Source organism: Calonectris borealis, chromosome 6, assembly GCF_964195595.1.
Source record: "Calonectris borealis chromosome 6, bCalBor7.hap1.2, whole genome shotgun sequence".
Lineage (NCBI taxonomy): Eukaryota > Metazoa > Chordata > Aves > Procellariiformes > Procellariidae > Calonectris > Calonectris borealis.
In genome coordinates this window covers 28,234,860-28,254,340 of record NC_134317.1, presented here as the reverse complement: position 1 = coordinate 28,254,340, position 19,481 = coordinate 28,234,860, and the positions used below count along the sequence as shown (strand labels likewise).

The 19,481-nt window shown below is 42.8% G+C and overlaps 1 protein-coding gene and 1 long non-coding RNA gene across 11 annotated transcripts in view; both read left to right on the top strand.

The window, feature by feature from the left end:
* Positions 1-496: 496 nt before the first annotated feature.
* PIKFYVE (phosphoinositide kinase, FYVE-type zinc finger containing) overlaps positions 497-19,481 on the top strand; it is a 70,759-nt gene continuing 51,774 nt past the window's right edge. For 3 of the 10 annotated variants that reach the window (XM_075153382.1, XM_075153379.1, XM_075153377.1), the window contains exons 1-7: positions 620-799; positions 3,394-3,575; positions 5,130-5,309; positions 11,647-11,765; positions 14,494-14,665; positions 15,394-15,601; positions 18,097-18,186. In XM_075153382.1, the coding sequence (XP_075009483.1) occupies positions 693-799; positions 3,394-3,575; positions 5,130-5,309; positions 11,647-11,765; positions 14,494-14,665; positions 15,394-15,601; positions 18,097-18,186 (1,058 nt within the window). In that variant the 5' untranslated portion in view covers positions 620-692. Of the gene's footprint in view, positions 592-618; positions 850-3,393; positions 3,576-5,129; positions 5,310-11,646; positions 11,766-13,557; positions 13,687-14,493; positions 14,666-15,393; positions 15,602-18,096; positions 18,187-19,481 lie in introns of those variants that run through there. The other 7 variants (XM_075153380.1, XM_075153378.1, XM_075153381.1 and 4 more) reach the window with 7 other exon arrangements.
* On the top strand, positions 5,316-10,780 carry LOC142083649 (uncharacterized). The gene is made up of 2 exons (XR_012674129.1): positions 5,316-5,909; positions 7,603-10,780. It is a non-coding gene; the product is annotated as an uncharacterized LOC142083649 (long non-coding RNA).

Here is a 19,481-nt window from a genome sequence, read left to right as displayed (position 1 = left end):
TGGCTGGCGCGGAGGCGGCCGTGTCGGCACTACGGGCCCGAGTAGCGGGGCTCCCCACCCTGAGGGGCAGGAGAGGGCGCCCCTCCGGGGCCGGGGCGAGGCGAGGAGTAGGAGCCGGGGAGGAACCCCGGGGGGGGGGGGGGACACACCCGCCGCCCCGGGCTCCGCCCGCTGCCAGGCTGGCGGCGGCTCCCGCTGTGGCAGCCTGGAACTGCCACCCCCGGGAGGAGCTTCCTCGCTGCGCGGAGCCGGAGGAGGGCCGCGGGGCGGTGCGCAGTGACAGGGCGGGGCGGCTGCAGGGCAGGGGGTGCGGAGGACACCGCCCCCGCGGCCCCGCCCCAACGGCCGCGGCCCGCGGGTGGATTGGCGCCCAGTCTCGATTGGCGATGCCTCGGCGTGGCGCGCCGTCATCGGCGGGCGATTGGGTAGGGCTGGCGGCAGCGCGGCGGGTTGCTAGGGGCGGGGCGGGGGAGCGGGCCGGCGCGGAGCCGGGGCGCGGGGGGGGAGGTGGTTGAAAAGAGGCGGTGCCGCCCTGGGCCTGCGCCCCGGCACCCTGCACCGGCACCCGCAACGCCGCTCCGCGGGGAGCAGGTGAGGACAGACCGTCCGGGACCGGGCGATCCTGCCTGGGCCCGCGGTAGTGGCTCCGCGAGGTGCGCGAGCCCTCTCTGTGGGGCCCGGCCCGGTCGCTGATGGCGGCTGGCGGCGGCGCTCCTAGGCTGGCCCGGGGGTTGCTGCGCGGCCGCTGCCTGCGAGCAGCTTTCCGCTGCTTCCTTCTTCCCTTCCCTTACCGTCGCAGGTGATCTTCCGGGTCCGCCATGCCAGGCGGGCGGTAGCCGCCTTGGGCGGGTGCGTGTCTGTGGCGGGGGAGGGCAGGGGTATCCCCTCTGCGGAGGGCAAAGCAAAGCGGTCAGCGTGGCTCCGGCGCAGAGGTCGGAAGTGAAGGGTGTGTGGCGTGCAGTTGTGTGTAAATTACGACTGTTGAGCTTTTACACCCGGGGTGTGTTAGCCAGGTGCCCGGGAGTAACATCCAAGTAGCAAGGAGTGCCTGGGCCCTTCTGGCACTGCGCGGTTGTGGTCACCTGTGGGGTGCGGGGTGTCACAGAGCCGTTCTGGATGTAACTGCTGAGCAGGTATGGAGGTTCACACCCGTACTGGCGTTTTATCGGTGATGAGTTGGTGATCGCTGAAGACGTTGCAGCCTAAGGTGGCTGTTTGGTGAGGATCCTGAGGAAGATGTGGTCTGGTTTTGTGCCTGTTGATATGTGTGCCTTGCTTTCTGATTTCCTACAATATACAAATAAGTGACTGTTTCCCTGTTTCTTGAGGGGAGGGGGGAACGGGGGAATGTTCTCCTTTTAGCGAGAGAACTAAAGCACTTTAAGAAAGGGGGATGCACTCCATAGCTAATGTATTGTGCAGCACAGAAAATCCAAGTATTTCTGGAGCTAATGCCAAGTACAGTGCTCTTCTTTTCAATCTGTTTTAATTAGGCTAGTACTGCTGTCATAGAAGCGATTACTGGGTGTTTTTTTTTTCCCTTGAAGCTAAAGTCTCTTTTTCCATAATCACATATATGATGTATGCAAGTTCAGAGACTTCCTTGTTTTTTTTTTGTCTTGCCAGGCTATAGCCAGTTGCTGAGAGATGAACATAGTTTCCTATAAAACTTCTGGTTGACTTCATAACGGCATTTTTAATGTGGTAATGTGTGTGAGAGCACAGCACTGTTGGACATTCAACATTTAAAAAGCAAGTTTTCAGTTGCTTTAAGTATTGAAGAAACAATTCCAAATTTATCTGAAGATATGTTCTTAAGGCATTTTCTATGAACTCTGGTGTTTAAGCGTGTTCAAATAATCTGCTGTTGGAATGATATTGCTGAAATGCACAACAGCAAAAAATACCATGACCTACAGGGGAGAGGGATGCAGAAGCATTCCAGACTAAGACTCAACCTTACATGAAGAACCTGACCAAAGTTTCTTTTGAAACTTTGTGAATGATGTCTCTCTGTTTTATTTCTTAAGGATATGTGACTATCAGGAGAAACTCAGAGCTAAAGGTGCTTACTATACAGAGCAACAAGCAAAAGTCCACTGAGAAGTCATATGATTGACTTGCAGATACCATCTTTTGTGCATTCGTTGTAGGAGTGGTCAAACCTTGCCACATGAGCTGCATGCAGTGCAATGCACTTCCAGTGTCTCTTGTCAACCATGTGGATTTTCTCCTGACTGTATAGATTTTTAGTGTGGCTTCTTAGAACTTGGAAGAAAATGTTCTAGTCAGCAAAATATGCCTGTAGATTCTAGGGAGCAGTTGTGGAAACTGGAAGCTGGTATTTCATGAAGGAGCATGTATCAGCTGCTAAGCAGGAGGTAGACTCAGACAGGGTTTTGATCGCTGGCACGGGTGAAAGTCAGCTGTCACTTGTAGATTCCATCAGCTCCCCATGTACCTGCTCTGTCAAATGTTTCACTAAGTCTTGCTTAAAGAAAGATGAAGGTAGTAAGCACCTTAGCCTAGCAGGCTAGAAGTGCAGACTTAGTGAGGCGGAATGGAAGAAACCAGGTATGTATTGAGGTTAAAGAATATGGGCTGTGGGAAAATATGACTCTTGGCGGTATGAAGGCTTTGGTACACAGCAAGTAGGCTTAACAAGTATGGCTTCCCCTAATATAGAATGTGGCTTGTTTTTTTGTTTGTTTGTTTGTTTTTCCTTAATGTAGCTACTCAAAAACAAGGAAGTTGGGAGGGGTTAGATATGACAACAAATAAACCACAGTTTGGGTTGCTTCTCTGGTAACTTGCACAAGACCCTGTACTGTAGAGCGGAGGGGAAGGAAGCAGTGTGCCACCACTTAATCTTTAGTCCTGCTTTTGTTTACAATTCATTCTATTTCTCATTCTGAAGTTAGCCGGGCTGAACGAGGAGTATGTTTTGTGCTTGCTCAGGCATGCCTGTCTTCAGTGTTCTTGTTACAAGGGCTGCAGAAGTCACAGCATTGACAACTCTTCTCTTGAGCCTGAAGTTAAAACTTCTTTGTGATACACATGCAGAGTCTCCATTTGAAAACTTAAGTTCCCATAAAACAGCAACCGGAGTGTGTCGTCAGACAGTGTAGTGGCTGTTTGCTTACTTTGATTGCTCTGGATGTTTAACTAGGAGCTCTGAATTGCTGTCTGCAGAGATGGTGGTCTCTTGCCGATGACTAGACAGGGGACATGTCCTAACTCTGTCACTCTTGACCTGTGCTAATAGCAGATGTCTGTGGTAGATGGGGTGAATGTCCCCTGTCTAGCATCTAATGAGACACCTCCTCTTCAGTTGACTGAAGATGTTCTGTTTCACCACTCTGTGTATAATGCATGTTGCTGAACTCTTTCCAGGGCACGTGAAATGGCTGCAGATGACAAACGGTCTCCAACACTGGACTCTACCAGTGATCTACCTCATTCTCCTAGTAGTCCGTCTCATCTCACTCACTTCAAACCCCTGACTCCTGACCAGGATGAGCCTCCTTTTAAATCAGCCTACAGCTCTTTTGTAAATCTCTTCCGTTTCAGCAAAGGTAGGTGCTTTGGGGAATGCGCGTGCATGGATTGCGCGTGCTGTCTGTTCTATTGATGCCCTCTGCTGCCACATAAACTTGTAAAAACACCTCTGAATATAAGAGCATAATGTCAGATGGCTGGCCAAATGGATGGAGAGTCAGTTCTTTTGTGAGGGGTGTTGCGTCTTGCTTTTGTAGAGCTTTGCTGTGGGAGAAGATAGCCAGCATCTTGCAGCTAGAAATCTGTGGCTGCCTATGAAGGTCAGAGACAAGCCAGTTAGCAGATGGTACTGTATAGCTGTTTAGCTGGGCATCTGGATTTCCTTTGCCTGTATGAAGTTTTTGGGGCTAAAAGCAGGAGTAACTCTCTGCCAGCCTATATAGGCAAAATTTGTGCCTGTCTTTCCAATGCAAGTTCTTACTCCAGACGTCCTCCACTCCTCACCTTCCTGTGCATCTTGTACCTTCAGCTGGGTGGCAGCTGAGCTGCAATAAAGCAGTGTATTTACAGGAAGTACACCCTTAATTTGCATGGCTTAGGTGTTCCCCATCAAGAGGTCTGAAGTGTTGTGAAAGTTTTGTGTATTAAAAAGTACTGCTTGATTTTGGCCTTTGTACTACATGTATCATGAAACACTTCTATTCTATTTAAGAGTAGGCAGGCTCTTAAAGAACTATGTGAGTTTTTCTTTTTTGTTTCAGAGAAATATACTGTAAAAGGGTGGTGAATGAATGCACTTTGGTTTTGTACAAAAACTCTGTATCTCTTTGCTGGAGGTGGCAAACTGGTCAGCTGCTTTTGTTTAGTCTGTTTATTATCCAATTCTGCTAAGCATACTTCTGCAATGTTTAGGCTAGGGAAAAAGGGCCAAGATAGCTTTTTGCATAAGCAAACTGACCTGTTCAGACTCTTATGCAAATGAAAAATAATTACTTGGTATGACTGCTATTAGTTTGTATAGTAGAATATCACCTGTCATTATTAATTCATTGAAAGTAACATAAAATGTGGTCAATATTGGCTTCACTTGTTTGACAAATGCAGCTGGAGTCAGCAAAGTATTGTGTTGAAAGAATGGGAAAACAACCTTGAAACAGCACATGAAACGGGCATGTTAAACGGGCATGTTACTGGAGTCAATGAGAACCTGTCTATACTTGATCCTCTGATGGAAAAGGGTGGTTTATTAAAGGCTGTGGTAACTTTAATGTAACCTCAGTACTGGCTTCTAACATAACTGAAAAACTCTTTTCAGGGCAGAAGCTGATAACCAAGCGTAGCTATTCCATATAGCAAGAATAATCCATGCTTGCCAGTTTGTTTTTTTTAGACACTTTTCACATTAGGGATATTTCTGAAACAGCCTGGGCCTTGACAGACAAGTTCTACATACTGACCTATTTCCGTGTTTTGTATGGTACTTTTCAGACTAAAAATTCATGGCTTTTGTTATGTATAATCATGATCCAAATGAGCTATTTATGAGAGTTTTTTACCCTTAGTTTTGCATGCACTACTGGTTTTCTTTATCATGTCTGAACAGTTGGTTTCTTGCTTTTTGTCAACTCCAGATGATGGCAGGCTTTCATCTCCAGCAGAGAGAGCAGAGGCAGGACAGAGTGACCCACAAGTGTTGAGTGGTGGCTGGTCCAGTCCTCAGCATCCCACCAGGGCTCAGTCTCTGAGGTCACCGGTTCCTTACAAAAAACAACTGACTGGAGAGCTGCAAAGAAGATCTTCCACAACCCTGGGTAATTTCAGCTCTTTGTGATACAAGGGAATGTTGTACTAGCCAGTCTGGGATGCTTCAGAGTGAGGTGAAAGAAGGCGAAGAAAGGTTCGTTGGCTGTCTAGATTGATAGTAGAATTTGGTATCAGGCTACGCTGCTTCTAGTCGCGCTTTAACCTCAGAAGCATGTTCCCTCCACCCTTCTTAGTGTTCCAGCAAGACACTGTTGTTGGGGCTCTGCTGTTTCAATTACAAAACAGTCTGGAACAGAAGAGGCTGCCAAAACACATCCAATGTCTTAGTCACTTGAACCTTGATCCTGAAAATTTCTGCTTTGTCTTGAGAGACTTCAGTTTCTTAACAGCCACATGCAAACTGTAACTTCAGAGCTCAGTCTGAACGGGGTTGATAATTGTGTCTTCAAGGGAGTTATAAATGCAGGTTTTTGCTTGTGGCTGTTCTGAGGAGAATTTAGTAGGAACTTGTGTCTAAACCTTTTTTATTCCTAACCTTGGAACTGTTGCCACATGCCATACTGAATCTCTTTTTAGCTGGAATGGGAATTGAATGTGATCTCAAAGGTGCAACTGTGTAATGGCTTTGTGAAGATCTGGAAGAGCTAGTAAGTAGATTGCAGGGGTCCCTCTTGAGATCTGCCTGGTTACTGTCAGCCGTTTGCGATGGCCTTGAGCAAACTGCTAAGCTGGGTAAAAATCCTGTGTAAGACAGTATTTCCAAGAGTATGGTACTTAGTGCAAACAAATCGGATCTTAAACGTTGTTAATGTGTATGGGGTTTATATGATGTCTAGTCTTGGTAACCAGGCAAAAGTCCAGTACAAATAACCAGCCAAATTTTCATCTAAGTCATTTGCATGCTGTCTTAGTTGAACACGTTCATCATCTTCCTCCTTGCCCTCTAGTAATGTTTGTGCTATTCAGTTGTACCTGTCACAACAAACTAATTAAGCGGGGGATTTTTTTGTTTTGTTTTGTTTTTTTAAAGCTTTTTCTCAAATGCCCCAAGTATAGCAGTGTGCTCTTGGCCGATTTGCCAATTTACTTTACTTCATTCTTAGTTACCTCTTGTAAATCACTTGGAAATTATCTGGGGATTACAGGTTAGAAACCTTTAGGTGAGGTAGGTTGTTTGGTACTCAGAAGGCAGAAATAATCTTGCTGTTTGACTTCCACTGGGAGTCGGCAGCCAGGGAAGTAAGACTTAGTCTAAGGTGTGGGGGAGGAACTGTTGCTGCATTATTCCAACTCCTTTTCAGGACCTCCATTCATGTCCTGGTTTGCATGAAAGTACGCTTGGAAAAATGTGATGATGAGTCAGCCTGGAAAGAAGTAAAGTTAGACCAAGCAGGAATTGCTGGCTTTTTGAAGAGATTTCTGTGATACTGGGTGCTGAGTGGCCTGGGTCACCTCGATGCTGTAACAAACATGAACTCTGTGTAATGCAAGTAAAAGTGTACTGGATTGGTGAGGAGGTTTCAGGGGGATTTTTCAGATCATCTCACTGTACTTGAAGAGGGGAAAAATACTTGCATCTCCCTCTCCAAAAATCAGGCATTGCTTTTTTTGAAGCAAACTTTAGAAAATTAATTTTCATGCCTTCTTTTGTCTTAAAAAGTGCTTAATAATCAGGTCTCTCAGGATTTCTGAGCATTGAGCAGAGGAGAATTTTACTTCTGCCATTGCAGCTGATGCTGGGCTGCACAAATAATCTTAGAAATTATTCTCATATCTAAAGAATGAAAAGAAGTAATTTACATAAACACCTAGATTGGTAGGTCAGTTCACCCACTCAGTTCAGTGACAGCGAGGTGTCTAATCTAGTTGAGTTTTCTTGCCACCTTGTATCTGCAGGCCTGTAATTGTCTCTCTGGGCTTGGCCATTACTCAAACTTCATAACATCTGCAAGCGTAGGCAGGAAAATGCTTAAGTCCTTCATAAAGGTCTCTCTAGCCTACTTGAATTTAAATAACATGCCAGGTTTAAGCAAACTGAAATGAATAAATAAATAAAAGGCTCTGGTGCCTCTAAACAGTGATGGAATGAAATTGCCCCTGAAGATGCTGACTCCCACCCCTCATATGTCCATTAGCTTGCACTGTCTACACAGCAGATATTCTTCTTGCTCAGAGACCACGCTGGCTGACAACTGGAAGCACAGAACAACATGGAGGGATGGTGGCTTTTGTAGGAAACTGTCTAGCATAAAATATGCAGGATTTCAGTTATGTGCTTCCCTTCAGGACTGCTTACACGAAAACGTTATAATAGCACCTTACTGGCTTTTGTGAAAATAGGAAAAGCTGCTGGATGCCTGGCTGGTCAGAGATGCTTTGTGGGTTGTATGGCTGAAGAACCAGTGCTGAGACTCTGCATTGACTTCTGTGGCCTCCCTTTTGGGTAATCTGTTGCATCCTCATGTGCTGGAGCAGGGTGCTGGGGAGGTGGTGTCACTTCTACAGTGACAGTGGGCCCAGCTGGTTATGTTGGACGGCGCGTGTCTGTGTATGCTGTCAGCTGAGTGCTTTCAAGGTGCTGGATTGAACCAAAATAGTCTCACACTGAGATAATGTCACAGCTTGCAAATCCAGTTTAAGGTGAACTAGAAATGCCGACCAATTGGAGAACGGAGCATTGGTAGTAAAAGGACTTCTAGCTTGTTACCCTTGTCACGCAGGATAATGCTGTGAATGCTAGACAATTGCAGCAGACTGGCAGTAATAGGGAGTGGCAAAGGAGCTTAGTAGGAGTAAGGAAAAGCCAACGATCATACGAGGGGGAAGAAGGCCTGAAGAAAGCATGTGGTGGTCACTGGGAATCATAAAGAACATGACTTATTACTAGAGCATCTTTTCTATTGAAAAAGGTTTTAAAAATGAAAATGCATGTTGTAAAATGAAGTTAAGGACAGCTATCATACTTTTCATGTATGTCATGTTCTTTGTATGGCAGTGACTTGAGGAAGATGTGATGTTTGAACTGTGGTAGTGAACTTGAGTAGGAAATTATATGCTTTGGCAGCAAATAACTAGAAAGCAATTCATGTTGATTTGTATTAGTGAAACTGTGGTATCCCTGGCAGAGGTATTTGTTTATAGTTGAAACTGTGAAGCTCTCTTGTAGCTCTTGTGTTAGCGTATGGTCAGCTCTCTTCCTGTAAACTGAAACTAGCAGTTAAGTTGGAACAAAGTTCTCATAGTGTTTTTGACTTGTCATTCACTGTAAAATGAATGCTAAAATACATAGGGTCATGAAAGAAACTCTGGAAAAATATATTTCAGTGATTCAGTAACTGAGGACGCAGAACAATTGTGTGACCTACTGAGCAAATCTTTCTGTGGCCTGAACTCAGAAGAGTGTACTGAGTAGGTAATCATAGCTGGAATGGTATTGCAGGTTCCTTCCCAGTGATCACAGCTCAGGTGGTGAGAGTAGGAAAATGAGGAGAAAAACATGTAGTATTTCAGAAGATGTATAGGTTTTGCCAGGGATCAGCAGTGATGAATACATATAGGAAGGATGAGGGTTACTGTTGAAATATGAAAATTTTTTTTTTTTAGCTGTAGGAGTTAGTTTTTAACTTAAGAAGGATAAATAGGTTAGAAATAATTCAAATTGGAAATCTAGATGGAGTTCGTTTGGTTTTGTTCAGTGAACGTGTAGATGGGAAGGGAATGGATAGGAAAAACAAAATTGCTGCATAAACTGGTAGTCCTGAAAAGATGTGTTCCACACTCATGTTGGTGTGTTACATTGAAGGGCTGAGATGCAGCTGTCTTTTGTTTGTTAAATGCAAAATGATATCAAGTGAAAAATGACTGTCTTGTATCAGTGTGTGGCTAGGGAAGAAGAATAAGTGGATGAAGATATGGTAGAGTTGTGGACTGAGAAAGTATAAGGACTCTATAATATAATTAAAACCATGAGGAAGCTGTCTGACTTCCTGCAGCTGTTTTTGTGCTGGTTGGACAATGACAAGTAAAAGATTGTGGAGCTGATCTGGTTGTCATAACGGATTAAATAACACTTAAATAAAGTTTAATTTTATTTTAAAAACCTAATTTCTTGTGTGTAATTTTAATTGTGGCTGGTGGGGTGCGTGGGTTTTTTTTTTTTGGGGTGGGTGTTTTTTTGTGTGGGGTTTTTTTTTTTTAGTAGCATATACAGAGTTTGCTGCTTCAGGAGCGCTAAAAAAGCTTACCACTACTTAGATGTGTAAGCATGGTCAACTCTCACTTTGATTTGTGGGATCAAATCAAAAGAAGATATGAAATCTCTTCAGAAGTGCAACTGATGGCAGTTGGGATGATGATGTGGGCAAAGCAAGAAAAATACTCTTATTTTCCGTGTTTGTGGAAGGGAATGTGAGTTCTGCAGATTTAGTGGTGAAATAAGGAAATACAGTTACAATGCTGAAAACATATACATCTGTAAATTGTGCGTGCATTAACTGAGAAAATGGCTGTGGTATTTATAGTCATGGAATTTGGATCAGGAGTAAGAGTTAATCTAAGATTGATACATGTGAATTCTTTTATAAGGATGGTGTTTTAGACACAATGTGTCCTGTGCTGCAGGAAAGATAACTTCTTCCATTCTTGCTATACTCCCAGAAAGGGAGAAATCACGTGACTGAAAAGGAAAAGAGCCAACTGAATTTTAATCTGAGAATTGGTCAGCTTCTCTAGTATAAACAGGTTAGCCATGTGCTCCTCCTACTACTGATGGCGTGCTTTTTCTAATGTAGATGACATCCTTTTGACGTTGTTTTTTTTGTAACACAGAAAAGGGCATTTAACCAACAAGAGAACCAGTGTGGAGTTACCTGTGGCATTTCCTCAGTGCTGTATATGTTCATACTGTGGGAATTGCTTACCTGACAAGATTGGTAGCTAGTTAGGCAGGAGGCCTGATAGCAATTTTTTGAATTGGAAGGAACATTCCTGGAAAGAAGATACTCTTGAATTCAAAAGTTACAGCAGGAAAGTCCAGGAAGTATCTTGTGATAGAAGTAAGGAGGAGCCAAAGGTTTCTATGGTGTTATCAATGTTTTCTTGAAATATTAAAGACCCTTTAATCACCCTAAAATACTCAACTTGGCACTGTCCAAAAGTGTATCTGTTTGATTTTTTTAAAAAAATAAATTCGAAGTGGCTAGCCACAGAACTGGGTTTAAGCACTCTAGAATCTCTTTAAAATCATCTCCTGTTGTGGATTCTTTGTCGTACATAGGTCATTAAGCACCTCTGGGTTGATAAACTAAAAATACGTACTAAGAATCTGAAGAGGAGTCATGGAATCCCACAGTTTTATCACATTACTCTAAGGATTTTGATCTGCACAGAAAGGAATAGCCTAGTGGTTACTGCACCGCAATGGTTAACAGGCTTCTAGTGCTGTCAGCATTCCTGCTGACATCAGTGGTATCTAAAGCAGTAAACAGAAAGCAGCCATGTCTGTTCTTCCTGTACTAGGGGGAATCAAAATAAAATGCTAGTCAGATGGAGAGCAGCGAAGCTGGTAAGAAACTTTAAACTATTCAGAAAAGTTGTTGATGTAGAAAAGTGATTCTGAAAATGTTTAAATGTTCAGGTAACTAGAGCACTGTGTTTGCAGATCCTTCTGGAGAGAAGAATCCTATTTGTAACTTGTACAGCAATGCTTCAAAGTAATCTGGCATTTTATAGGAAAGAAATGAACTGCATTACCTTTTTATTCAGGAATCTCTTTGCTATAGTTAATCAAGAATGACTGTACAAGTTCTCAACAATTTGGCTTTTTTCTTAGAAAATAACAAAACAAAATACCTCAAAAATGTTAACTTCTGAATGCATTTTATTCTGAGTTACTGTTTCTAATAGAAACTGAGCAATTGAGTCCTGAGATTTGCTGTAATCATTTATAAATAACTTCAGGTTAAGGCATTGACTTACACCAGTCCTAGAATGAATATGAATATTGTTGCAATTATTTTTTAAGTATTAATATCCTAGAGGGCATTCTAAAGTGAGACTTTAGTGCTTTCTAAAAGACTGTTACAAGGTTCATATATTAAGTTGAAAATAACTTTGCGTCTTTAAAAGATGTTTTCATTCTCAGAGAACTGAAATCGGTTCTTTTAAACACAGAGGATGGCATTTAAAATGTCAGCCAAAGCAAGCAATCTGGCATCAGAAGCTCCTTTTGGGGGAGAAGAGTGCAAGGGCAAGCAGTGATAGACGCTGTAACTTTGTAAAGTGCATATGTATGTGAACATTTCTCTCCCTAACGGGCTATTGTGTTGTGATGTGAATGTTGATGTACCATGGAAGAAATGAATACTACTCTCCCTTCCCTTTCAGACAATCGAAGGAAAGTAGAACCGCCTCTTGGAGGTCATGATCCTCGAACAGCAGTTCAGTTAAGAAGCCTCAGCACCGTTTTAAAGCGCCTCAAAGAAATCATGGAAGGGAAGAGCCAGGTACTTCTTCTGAGGCATTTGTAGGCCAAACTATCTAGAAACTGAACTGTTTACTGGGCTTCTCTGAGCTTAATTTTTAGATACATTGCAGGGATTTTTTCAGATGTTTGAAGGATGAGTGAATAAACTCAAAAATCATTGTGTGAGCGCAGGGGAAACAATTTAAGTTGACACTGACTTTTGACATGTTAAACATCTGTCATATTGTGGGAGTGAAACATTGCAGTTGCTCAGCTTCTTGAACTTGGACCAGATGCTCTCATTTTTGACTCCTTCCCATTTCTGTATTACCTAATCTAGTATTACCTGATGGTTTTCTCCCTTGAAGGCTAACCATGGGCAGGTGAAACACATTGACTGTCACAAATAATAATGAGAATTCTAAGGATGAATTAAATCTGCTACTTACTGTGGTAATGATTGGTCAGCAATATTTGCTTGAAAGGCTTGTCCTGGTAATCAGTTTTGATTCAGCTGGATAAGGGTCTGGTGGTTGCTACTGACTTTCTGATATCACCTCCCTCTGCTGTGTTGGACCATGCCTTTAAGAGGAGGATCTAGTTGAGAAAAGAAGCCACAACTATTTATACGTGACGATATAAATAGCTGTATCTGGGAGAAGACACGAACAAGGCAAAAGTACATTTAATTAAACTGAATGAAGAGGAAAAAGGCTTTTGGCCTGGTAGCTTTTGCAGGTAGACTTTGAGTAAACTCACTTAGCTTCCAATGCTATTCTGCTTGTAAGAGTAACTTTGCTTTGGTAGAAAGGGTGATATTTTTGAGGGTGAAACAAAAGCCTTTCATTGCAGTAAGCAGGGCATTGAGTGTGGCCTCTACTAATATTTTAGTTTGTGGCAGCTTCTGAAGCTATTGGAGAAGTGCTCAAACAGACAGGATGCAGCAGTAAATGAATATGTCTAAATCTCTCTCTGAAAGCGGTATGTTAGTTGTCGGCATGCTAACTTCTGTACAAATGGTAATGCATCACCGCCCTTTACTGCAGCCATGTCTTGCTTGAGTTACTCCAGGCAACAATTTCTTCCTGCTGTGGACTTGGCCTGTCTCTTCAGGAGACCACTTTACTGTTGTAGAAGGCATGTGTCAGATCCTGGAAGGTGCTGCTCTAATCAACCTCTGCTGCTAATGGGGGCCAGACTTCTTTTCTGAACCCTTCCTTGTAGGCTGTTCTTGTCATGTTCTTGTCAGTGTTGGCTCTGACTTGAGCAAGGCAGAGAGCTGGAAGGTGTCACCAGCAATTGCTGGGTTTCTAAACACCCAGTCAAGTGCAAGTAGGGCAGAGGCAATGCGGGAGAGACGGTGGGCAGAGGCACTGCTGCTTGGAACAGCCGCTCTCTGTGTGGCAGAACCAGAGACTTGGCTTGTCATGCAGAGCTGCAGCAAAAACTGTTAATCGGCATCCAATGCAGCTTTGCAGCAGTTTCTTGGCAAAGCTCTTCACTGCATCTTTCCGTGCTTGAAGCTTAGTGTTCATCTTAAAAATTTCTAGACTTTCTTGAATACTAGACTCCCTTGAGCAGTCTTCGACCTCTTTCTGTACGAGTTTTTTTGGGTGAGGACAGCACAAAATTGTTGTCTTGTTGATCATAGCTGTTTTGGTCTCAAAATCGATCTGGCAGCTCTGTCAAGCTCTACTTTGTGAACATGCAAAAATAAACTGCAATTCGGGGTGTGCTTTTTTTTTGGTTATGTGAAAATCAGAGTACGGATCACCTTTCTTCTCTCTGGTTACTCTCTTCTCATGCTGTTTTGAGAAAATTCTTGCAGCACTTTCATTTCCTAAGAAAAACCCAGAGTATTCAGTCCCTCTGAAAAGGCTTATTGCCAGAACTGCACTCTAGCAAAGAGTGTTTCACAGTCAGAGCTGTCACGTGACCATCAGCAGTTGTCTCCATCCATGGTAATTGTAGCTGGTGTGCTCAGAATCGTAATTGAGAGATTTGTCTTGCTCTGTTTATAGCTACAACAACAAATGGAAGTTTTAACTCTTTGTTTTCAAGTCTTAAAAACAAGAGAAAAATTCCTGTGGTTGCACCCGTGCTGTAAATCAGTATATGTCATTATCTGCTGAATGTGTATTCCACAGTTGTCTTCACATAGCCGTTAACCTGGCGTTTTGAAACAACATCAATCTGGGACACAGGGTTTTACAACTGTTTACTGAGGTTTTGAAGAATTTGATCGTATAACAAAACTTTTTGCATGTATCCTTTCAAAGTACATCCCAGTATTAGCTGTTGAAATGATCTTCCTGCACTGATGAACTGGTAACTTGATTTACGCCTGGATAACAGCTTCAACTAATGTGTGGGTTTTGGTTTTGTTATTTTTTTTTTTTGTAAACTGTGCTAGTTGAGGGCCTGTCGTGAGAGGGAAGAGCAATCAGTACTTCATATGTTTGTTTCTTCTTGACCTTTATGTACAGCTCGTGATAGTTTTTATCTGCTTTGCTTCCGCCTTGGATCAAGAAAGCAAAGGCTTACTAGATTTATTCTCGCAGTTAAGAATTCTCCCGGCCTTCTGGCTCCTTATAGAACTACATGAAAAATCCTATCTGTGCATGTGTGCTTATACACATACACAAGAGCGTGCACACACACAATATGAAATTGTCCTTTTCGTGTGCACAGTCTATAAAGCAATCATGAATCTAAACATGCTTTTTTATTTACAAAAAAAAGTTTTTCTCTGCTGCCTTCCATTGTAGGACAGTGACTTGAAGCAGTACTGGATGCCTGACAGCCAGTGCAAAGAATGCTATGACTGCAGTGAGAAATTCACTACCTTCCGGCGGAGGCACCACTGTCGACTTTGTGGGCAGATCTTCTGTAGTCGATGCTGCAATCAAGAAATCCCCGGAAAATTCATGGGCTACACAGGTAGGGTTTATCTGTTGAGAAGCAGAACATCTTCTGTGTGCTCAGCTCTGTTTGGACTACTGCATTTTAGGTTCTGGCATCTACTAGAGAATGATGTACAGGTCTCTAGTGGGCTTAGAAATAAGCAAAATGCATCACAGGACATAATTCTACCAATTTCTTCATGCACAATGGTGGATTATGCCATGCCTGCTTGTTTTTACCAACACTACATCCATGATGACAAAACAAATATGGCCACTATTTAACAAGGATGTTCGCTACAAAAAGTGTGCTCAAGTAAAAGTTGCTTTCAGTAATGGTAGTTTTAAAATGTTGTGAGCCACATGTTCTAATTGAGGGTGAACGAAACTTTCAAATACCAATTACCAAACTCTAGGCATCTCCTGATGGAGGTAATGATTTCCAGACATCAGCTGGTATGTCATATCTGACTGGCCATTGTTGTGCCATGATTTCAGTGTGCACATGTGCTCTCTCCCCACCCCCGCAACCTGTTTCTCTCTTATCGATCATGTGTTATGCATCGTTTGACTTGGAGAAATTCCCTGAGCGTATAATTATCTGGGGTTTTGCTCTTTAAGGGAATATGAGAACTAGACTTAAACATGCAAAGAGGTTTTGAAACAGGAAATCCTTCTTTTCCCCCACTACACACCTCTGATCCTGTAGGAACAGAGTACTATTTGTTCCTGTTCACTTACGCTCTCTGGTTCCCCTTTCCATAGGGGATCTCCGAGCCTGCACTTACTGCCGCAAAATAGCCTTAAGCTATGCACACTCCACAGACAGTAACTCCATTGGAGAAGACTTAAATGCTCTGTCAGATTCTGCGTGTTCTGTATCAGTGCTGGATCCTGGCGAGCCACGCACACCAGTTGGGAGCCGTAAAGCTAGCCGCAACATCTTTCTGGAGGAGGATCTAACCTGGCAAAGGTAAAGTGAACGGCTTCATGCTGAGCTCCAGAATCTTAAATGTGTTTTCAGGCTGACATCTGCCTAGGCAAAAGCTGGTGGTTTCCATCTAGGAAACTTAGAAGTATATCTCCCGTGAAAAGAATCTAATCCTGTGCTTACTTCTAATATTCTTCTCTTCAAGTTGAAATGTGGAAACTTTTCTAGTGGAGTTTTAAATTATTTGCACTTCTTCCTTTAACCTATTGAATCAGTGATTCTATACCAGTGACAGAGCAGGCTTTTAGCTTCAGAGTTTAGAAAGACAAAACCAAAAAGCATCCTTTCTAACCACCAATGTATCGAGAGACAAGTCAATGTAACACTGATGCTTTACCTGTCAGGTTTTGGATAGGGCAAGAGAATATAAGAGATGCTGTCTGTGTAAATAAGAGTGAAATGGTGGAAGTAACCACCTGTTTCAACTGAAGTGGGATTGAAAGGACAGCTATAAAACTTCTTTGATCTCCTTTCAAAGTATATTTCTTCTTATTGCTCTTGAATGAGGAGATCTTTATTTTTGGAAGATGAATAAAAGAACACTGTACTACTTCTCAAGTGGTATGCAAGTTAATTTCTGAGGACCTTGATTTAATTTAATGTGAGGGGAGGAAGAAATAATCAGATGTGGTGTTTGTGCTCATTTCCCTAAAAACAGAAGAACAGGCAGATGTGAAACTACTGAGGAGATCTTGAGTCAGAGCCTTTCTTTAACTGAGGGGTAGTGTTAGTGACATGTGCCTCTCTCAGCAGATCTCTTCTGGTGGTTCTGATAGTATTAATAGAAAACCCTCAAAAACAGCTGTCTTTAGAAAATGCGCTGACTCTTGCTTTGCATGTTGCTTTTCAGAGTATGGTGCTCCTATATGGAAGCAATTAAATAATTGGCCTAGGCCAGCTTTAGGCCTAAATAAAGGCCTGGTTTAATGTCACGGTCATCTAAAGCAGTAATGTTGCAATGCTTGGGATAAATACTACCAAATTTTGAATTAGGGAATAAGTATGTGCGCTTGGAATGCTTCTCTTCAGGTGTACAAAATAACAAAAGGTATCATTAGTTCTGTCTTCTGATGTGTTATTAGTGTCTTTATTATGGCAATTCAACAGCTTGTAGACATGAACATGTAAAAAAAGTATTTATATCTTTATTTTGGGCAGCTTGTAGCACTCTAGAAAAATACTGCCTATTCTTGAGAGGCTGATAGCTCTTTCTATACTAGAACACTTAGTCTTGTTGGGAGACACTGAGTAAACATGGACTGCTTTTCTGAGTGAGAGGGAGAGAGATTGAGATTAGGTAGTTTATTGTTGCTTTAGAAGGATTACATTTTTCTTCAGTGCTTGTTGCTCTTACAATGTAAAACTTTGCACTGGGCTACAGTGCTTTTTTAATACTGCATTTGGTAAGTTCCTGATTGACCTTCAGAGGTTTAAACTCAAGACATTGAACTTAAACGGCATGGTGGAAAGTGGCAACTCACAGCTTCATAATGGAAGCAAAGTTTTTTTTTTCTAATATGTGGCTTCTGTGTGAGAAGTAGTTTGCTTCAGAAGAAAACTTGGGAATTGAGTCTCTTCCCAAAGTAATGTATCTGAGGTAAGACTCTTGCCTCTCCTGCTGTCATGTGCTGCAAAACAGTGAGAAAAGCATTTAGGGGAGTGATGCTGTATTTACTTGTCTGATGTTGCTCTGCTCTTTGAACAGTTGGAACGTACAGGCATGGGCTCCTGCTTTAACTAACTTGAAGGACCGTGTCCTTTAAAAGTGAAGGAGTGATGTACTCTGGGCAAGTACAGCTACTCAGGCAAAGTGATATTGTGTACATTTTCTCATGAAGAGCATTTATCGTGCTAGTAACATGTCTACATCCTAGAGCATAGCCAGTACGGCTATATCAGTTAGAGTGTAGTGGCTTATATCTCATACAGTTTTGCCAGTAGGAATTTATATTGATGGTGTATGAACATCTGCTCTCCTTCCTCCTGGGGTGGAAGGAAAGGGAGGGCAAAGGTGATAGTGATCAGGTTAAACAATTATAGAAGGTTGTCAGGCTATCTTGGTAAAAGCTGTCTAGCAATAGCTATAGATAGCATTGCTTGGATTGCAAAGATGATGTGTTGGGGAGATGGGGGCAACGCCTCTACCTCCAAAGCACGGAATAGCAGCCTGTAAGGAAGGAGGATGTGTAAGAAAGGGATGTAGGGGAAGAGGGTGGGAGGGCAGCATAATACGAGAAGTGGGAAGAGGCTGTATTGTCCAAGACTTCAGTCTGAAGGGAGAAGACTTGAGCACTGTCCTCCAGATATCATTAGCCTACAGGTGGGGAAAGATTTCCCTATTCCCTCATTGATTTAACAGTCCTGGGTGTGAATGAGAGGTAATGTTATAATTAACTGTATTTTAATTCCAGCTGTTCAGATGCTGCTGCATGTGGCAAATCTCTCAAACATCTGTAACATGCTCTTTTTCCGTGCAGTTTGATTCACCCAGACTCTTCAACTACCACGTTGTCTGCACGCCTTGGGTCTGTCCAGGAGGATGCAGGGAAGTCGCCAGCTAGGAACAGGTAAACTAATCATATCTGAGTAATTTCTGTTCTGGATGCACTCCTAGCACACCCTTCACTGTAAAGTCTGTATTTTGGGGCTTGTTTTTACTGAGCATGCTGTTTCATGTCTAGAATGGGACACCCCATTACCCATATGTAATGGTAAGGAAAGACTATTTGTGTACATATTCGTATCAATAAATGTCCTACTTTTGAGGAACCTGTAGTTTGCTGCTGAGTCAGTCAAATAGAGGTGGGAAGAAGACAGAAAGGGAAGGAAGTGGCTAAGAAAGGTAGAGTTCTGAGGAAGCTGAAGAGTGAGGTCATGGAGGAGCAGAGGTGTAGTTTTTGTTTTGTGGTTTCCCTCCCCGCCCCCATCTGCTCCCTCTGCTCTTCCATTAAGTATAATCTTGTTTAAGTTACCAGGCTTCCTTAGGCTAAAATCCCATCATAGGTCTTTATGCAAGAGTACTAGAATGAACTTGGAAATGTTCATGAGAGCTTTAGTGTAAGTTGTGAATGCTTGAGCTTCATCCCATTAAATAGGCTGGTATAATTTCCACTTCACAGTGCTTCTGCTATGGTTCTGGTTACATACTTCCATTATGGTTAAATTGGGGAAATAGAGGTGAGGCAAGGATATGAGGAACAGAGCAAAGATTATCCAAATTTCAGTGTTGGAGTCAGGAGACGTTCAGAGACTTCTTTGCATTGGTGTTACAGGAATGCGGAATGTTTAGCAATTTGGAGGGATCTGGCAGGACCAGCAAAGACTAGGGAACTCAGCAGAGAAGGATGCTGGGTGTGCCTTTCAGGGAGCAGGTTGCTTGGAGTTTTTATCTTCTGTGTGATGGGGATGGTTAGGAGGAGATGCATGCTGACTGTACAGCTGAGAACCAAAGATCTCACTTAGGGGGAGTGAAATACTGGTGAATAAATTAGTACCAAAAATCAATTCTGGGCAAACATGGCAAGGAGTCCAGAGTTAAAAGTTCAATGCTAAATAACTGCAGTGACGTCAAGAAATGTCTGAAACCTTGAGGATGCTCTCCTGCTTCCTGTTTGAATTGATGTCATCTATTTTAAAAGGCCTTTGCTGTTTGCTCACACGTGCAGTAGTAGGAGGGTCTAAGCTGGACCTGGCAGGCCCAAACTGCTCATTCAAGTTAAATTTTAGCTGTCTGGCTATTCATGGCCTTACCATAGTACTTACCTGTCTGCATTCAAGTTTGAGAAGTAACAATGAGGTATAACCTATCTGTCAAAATTCTGAACCTGTGGAAACAAAGCTATTGGCTTTGGGCTAAGCAATG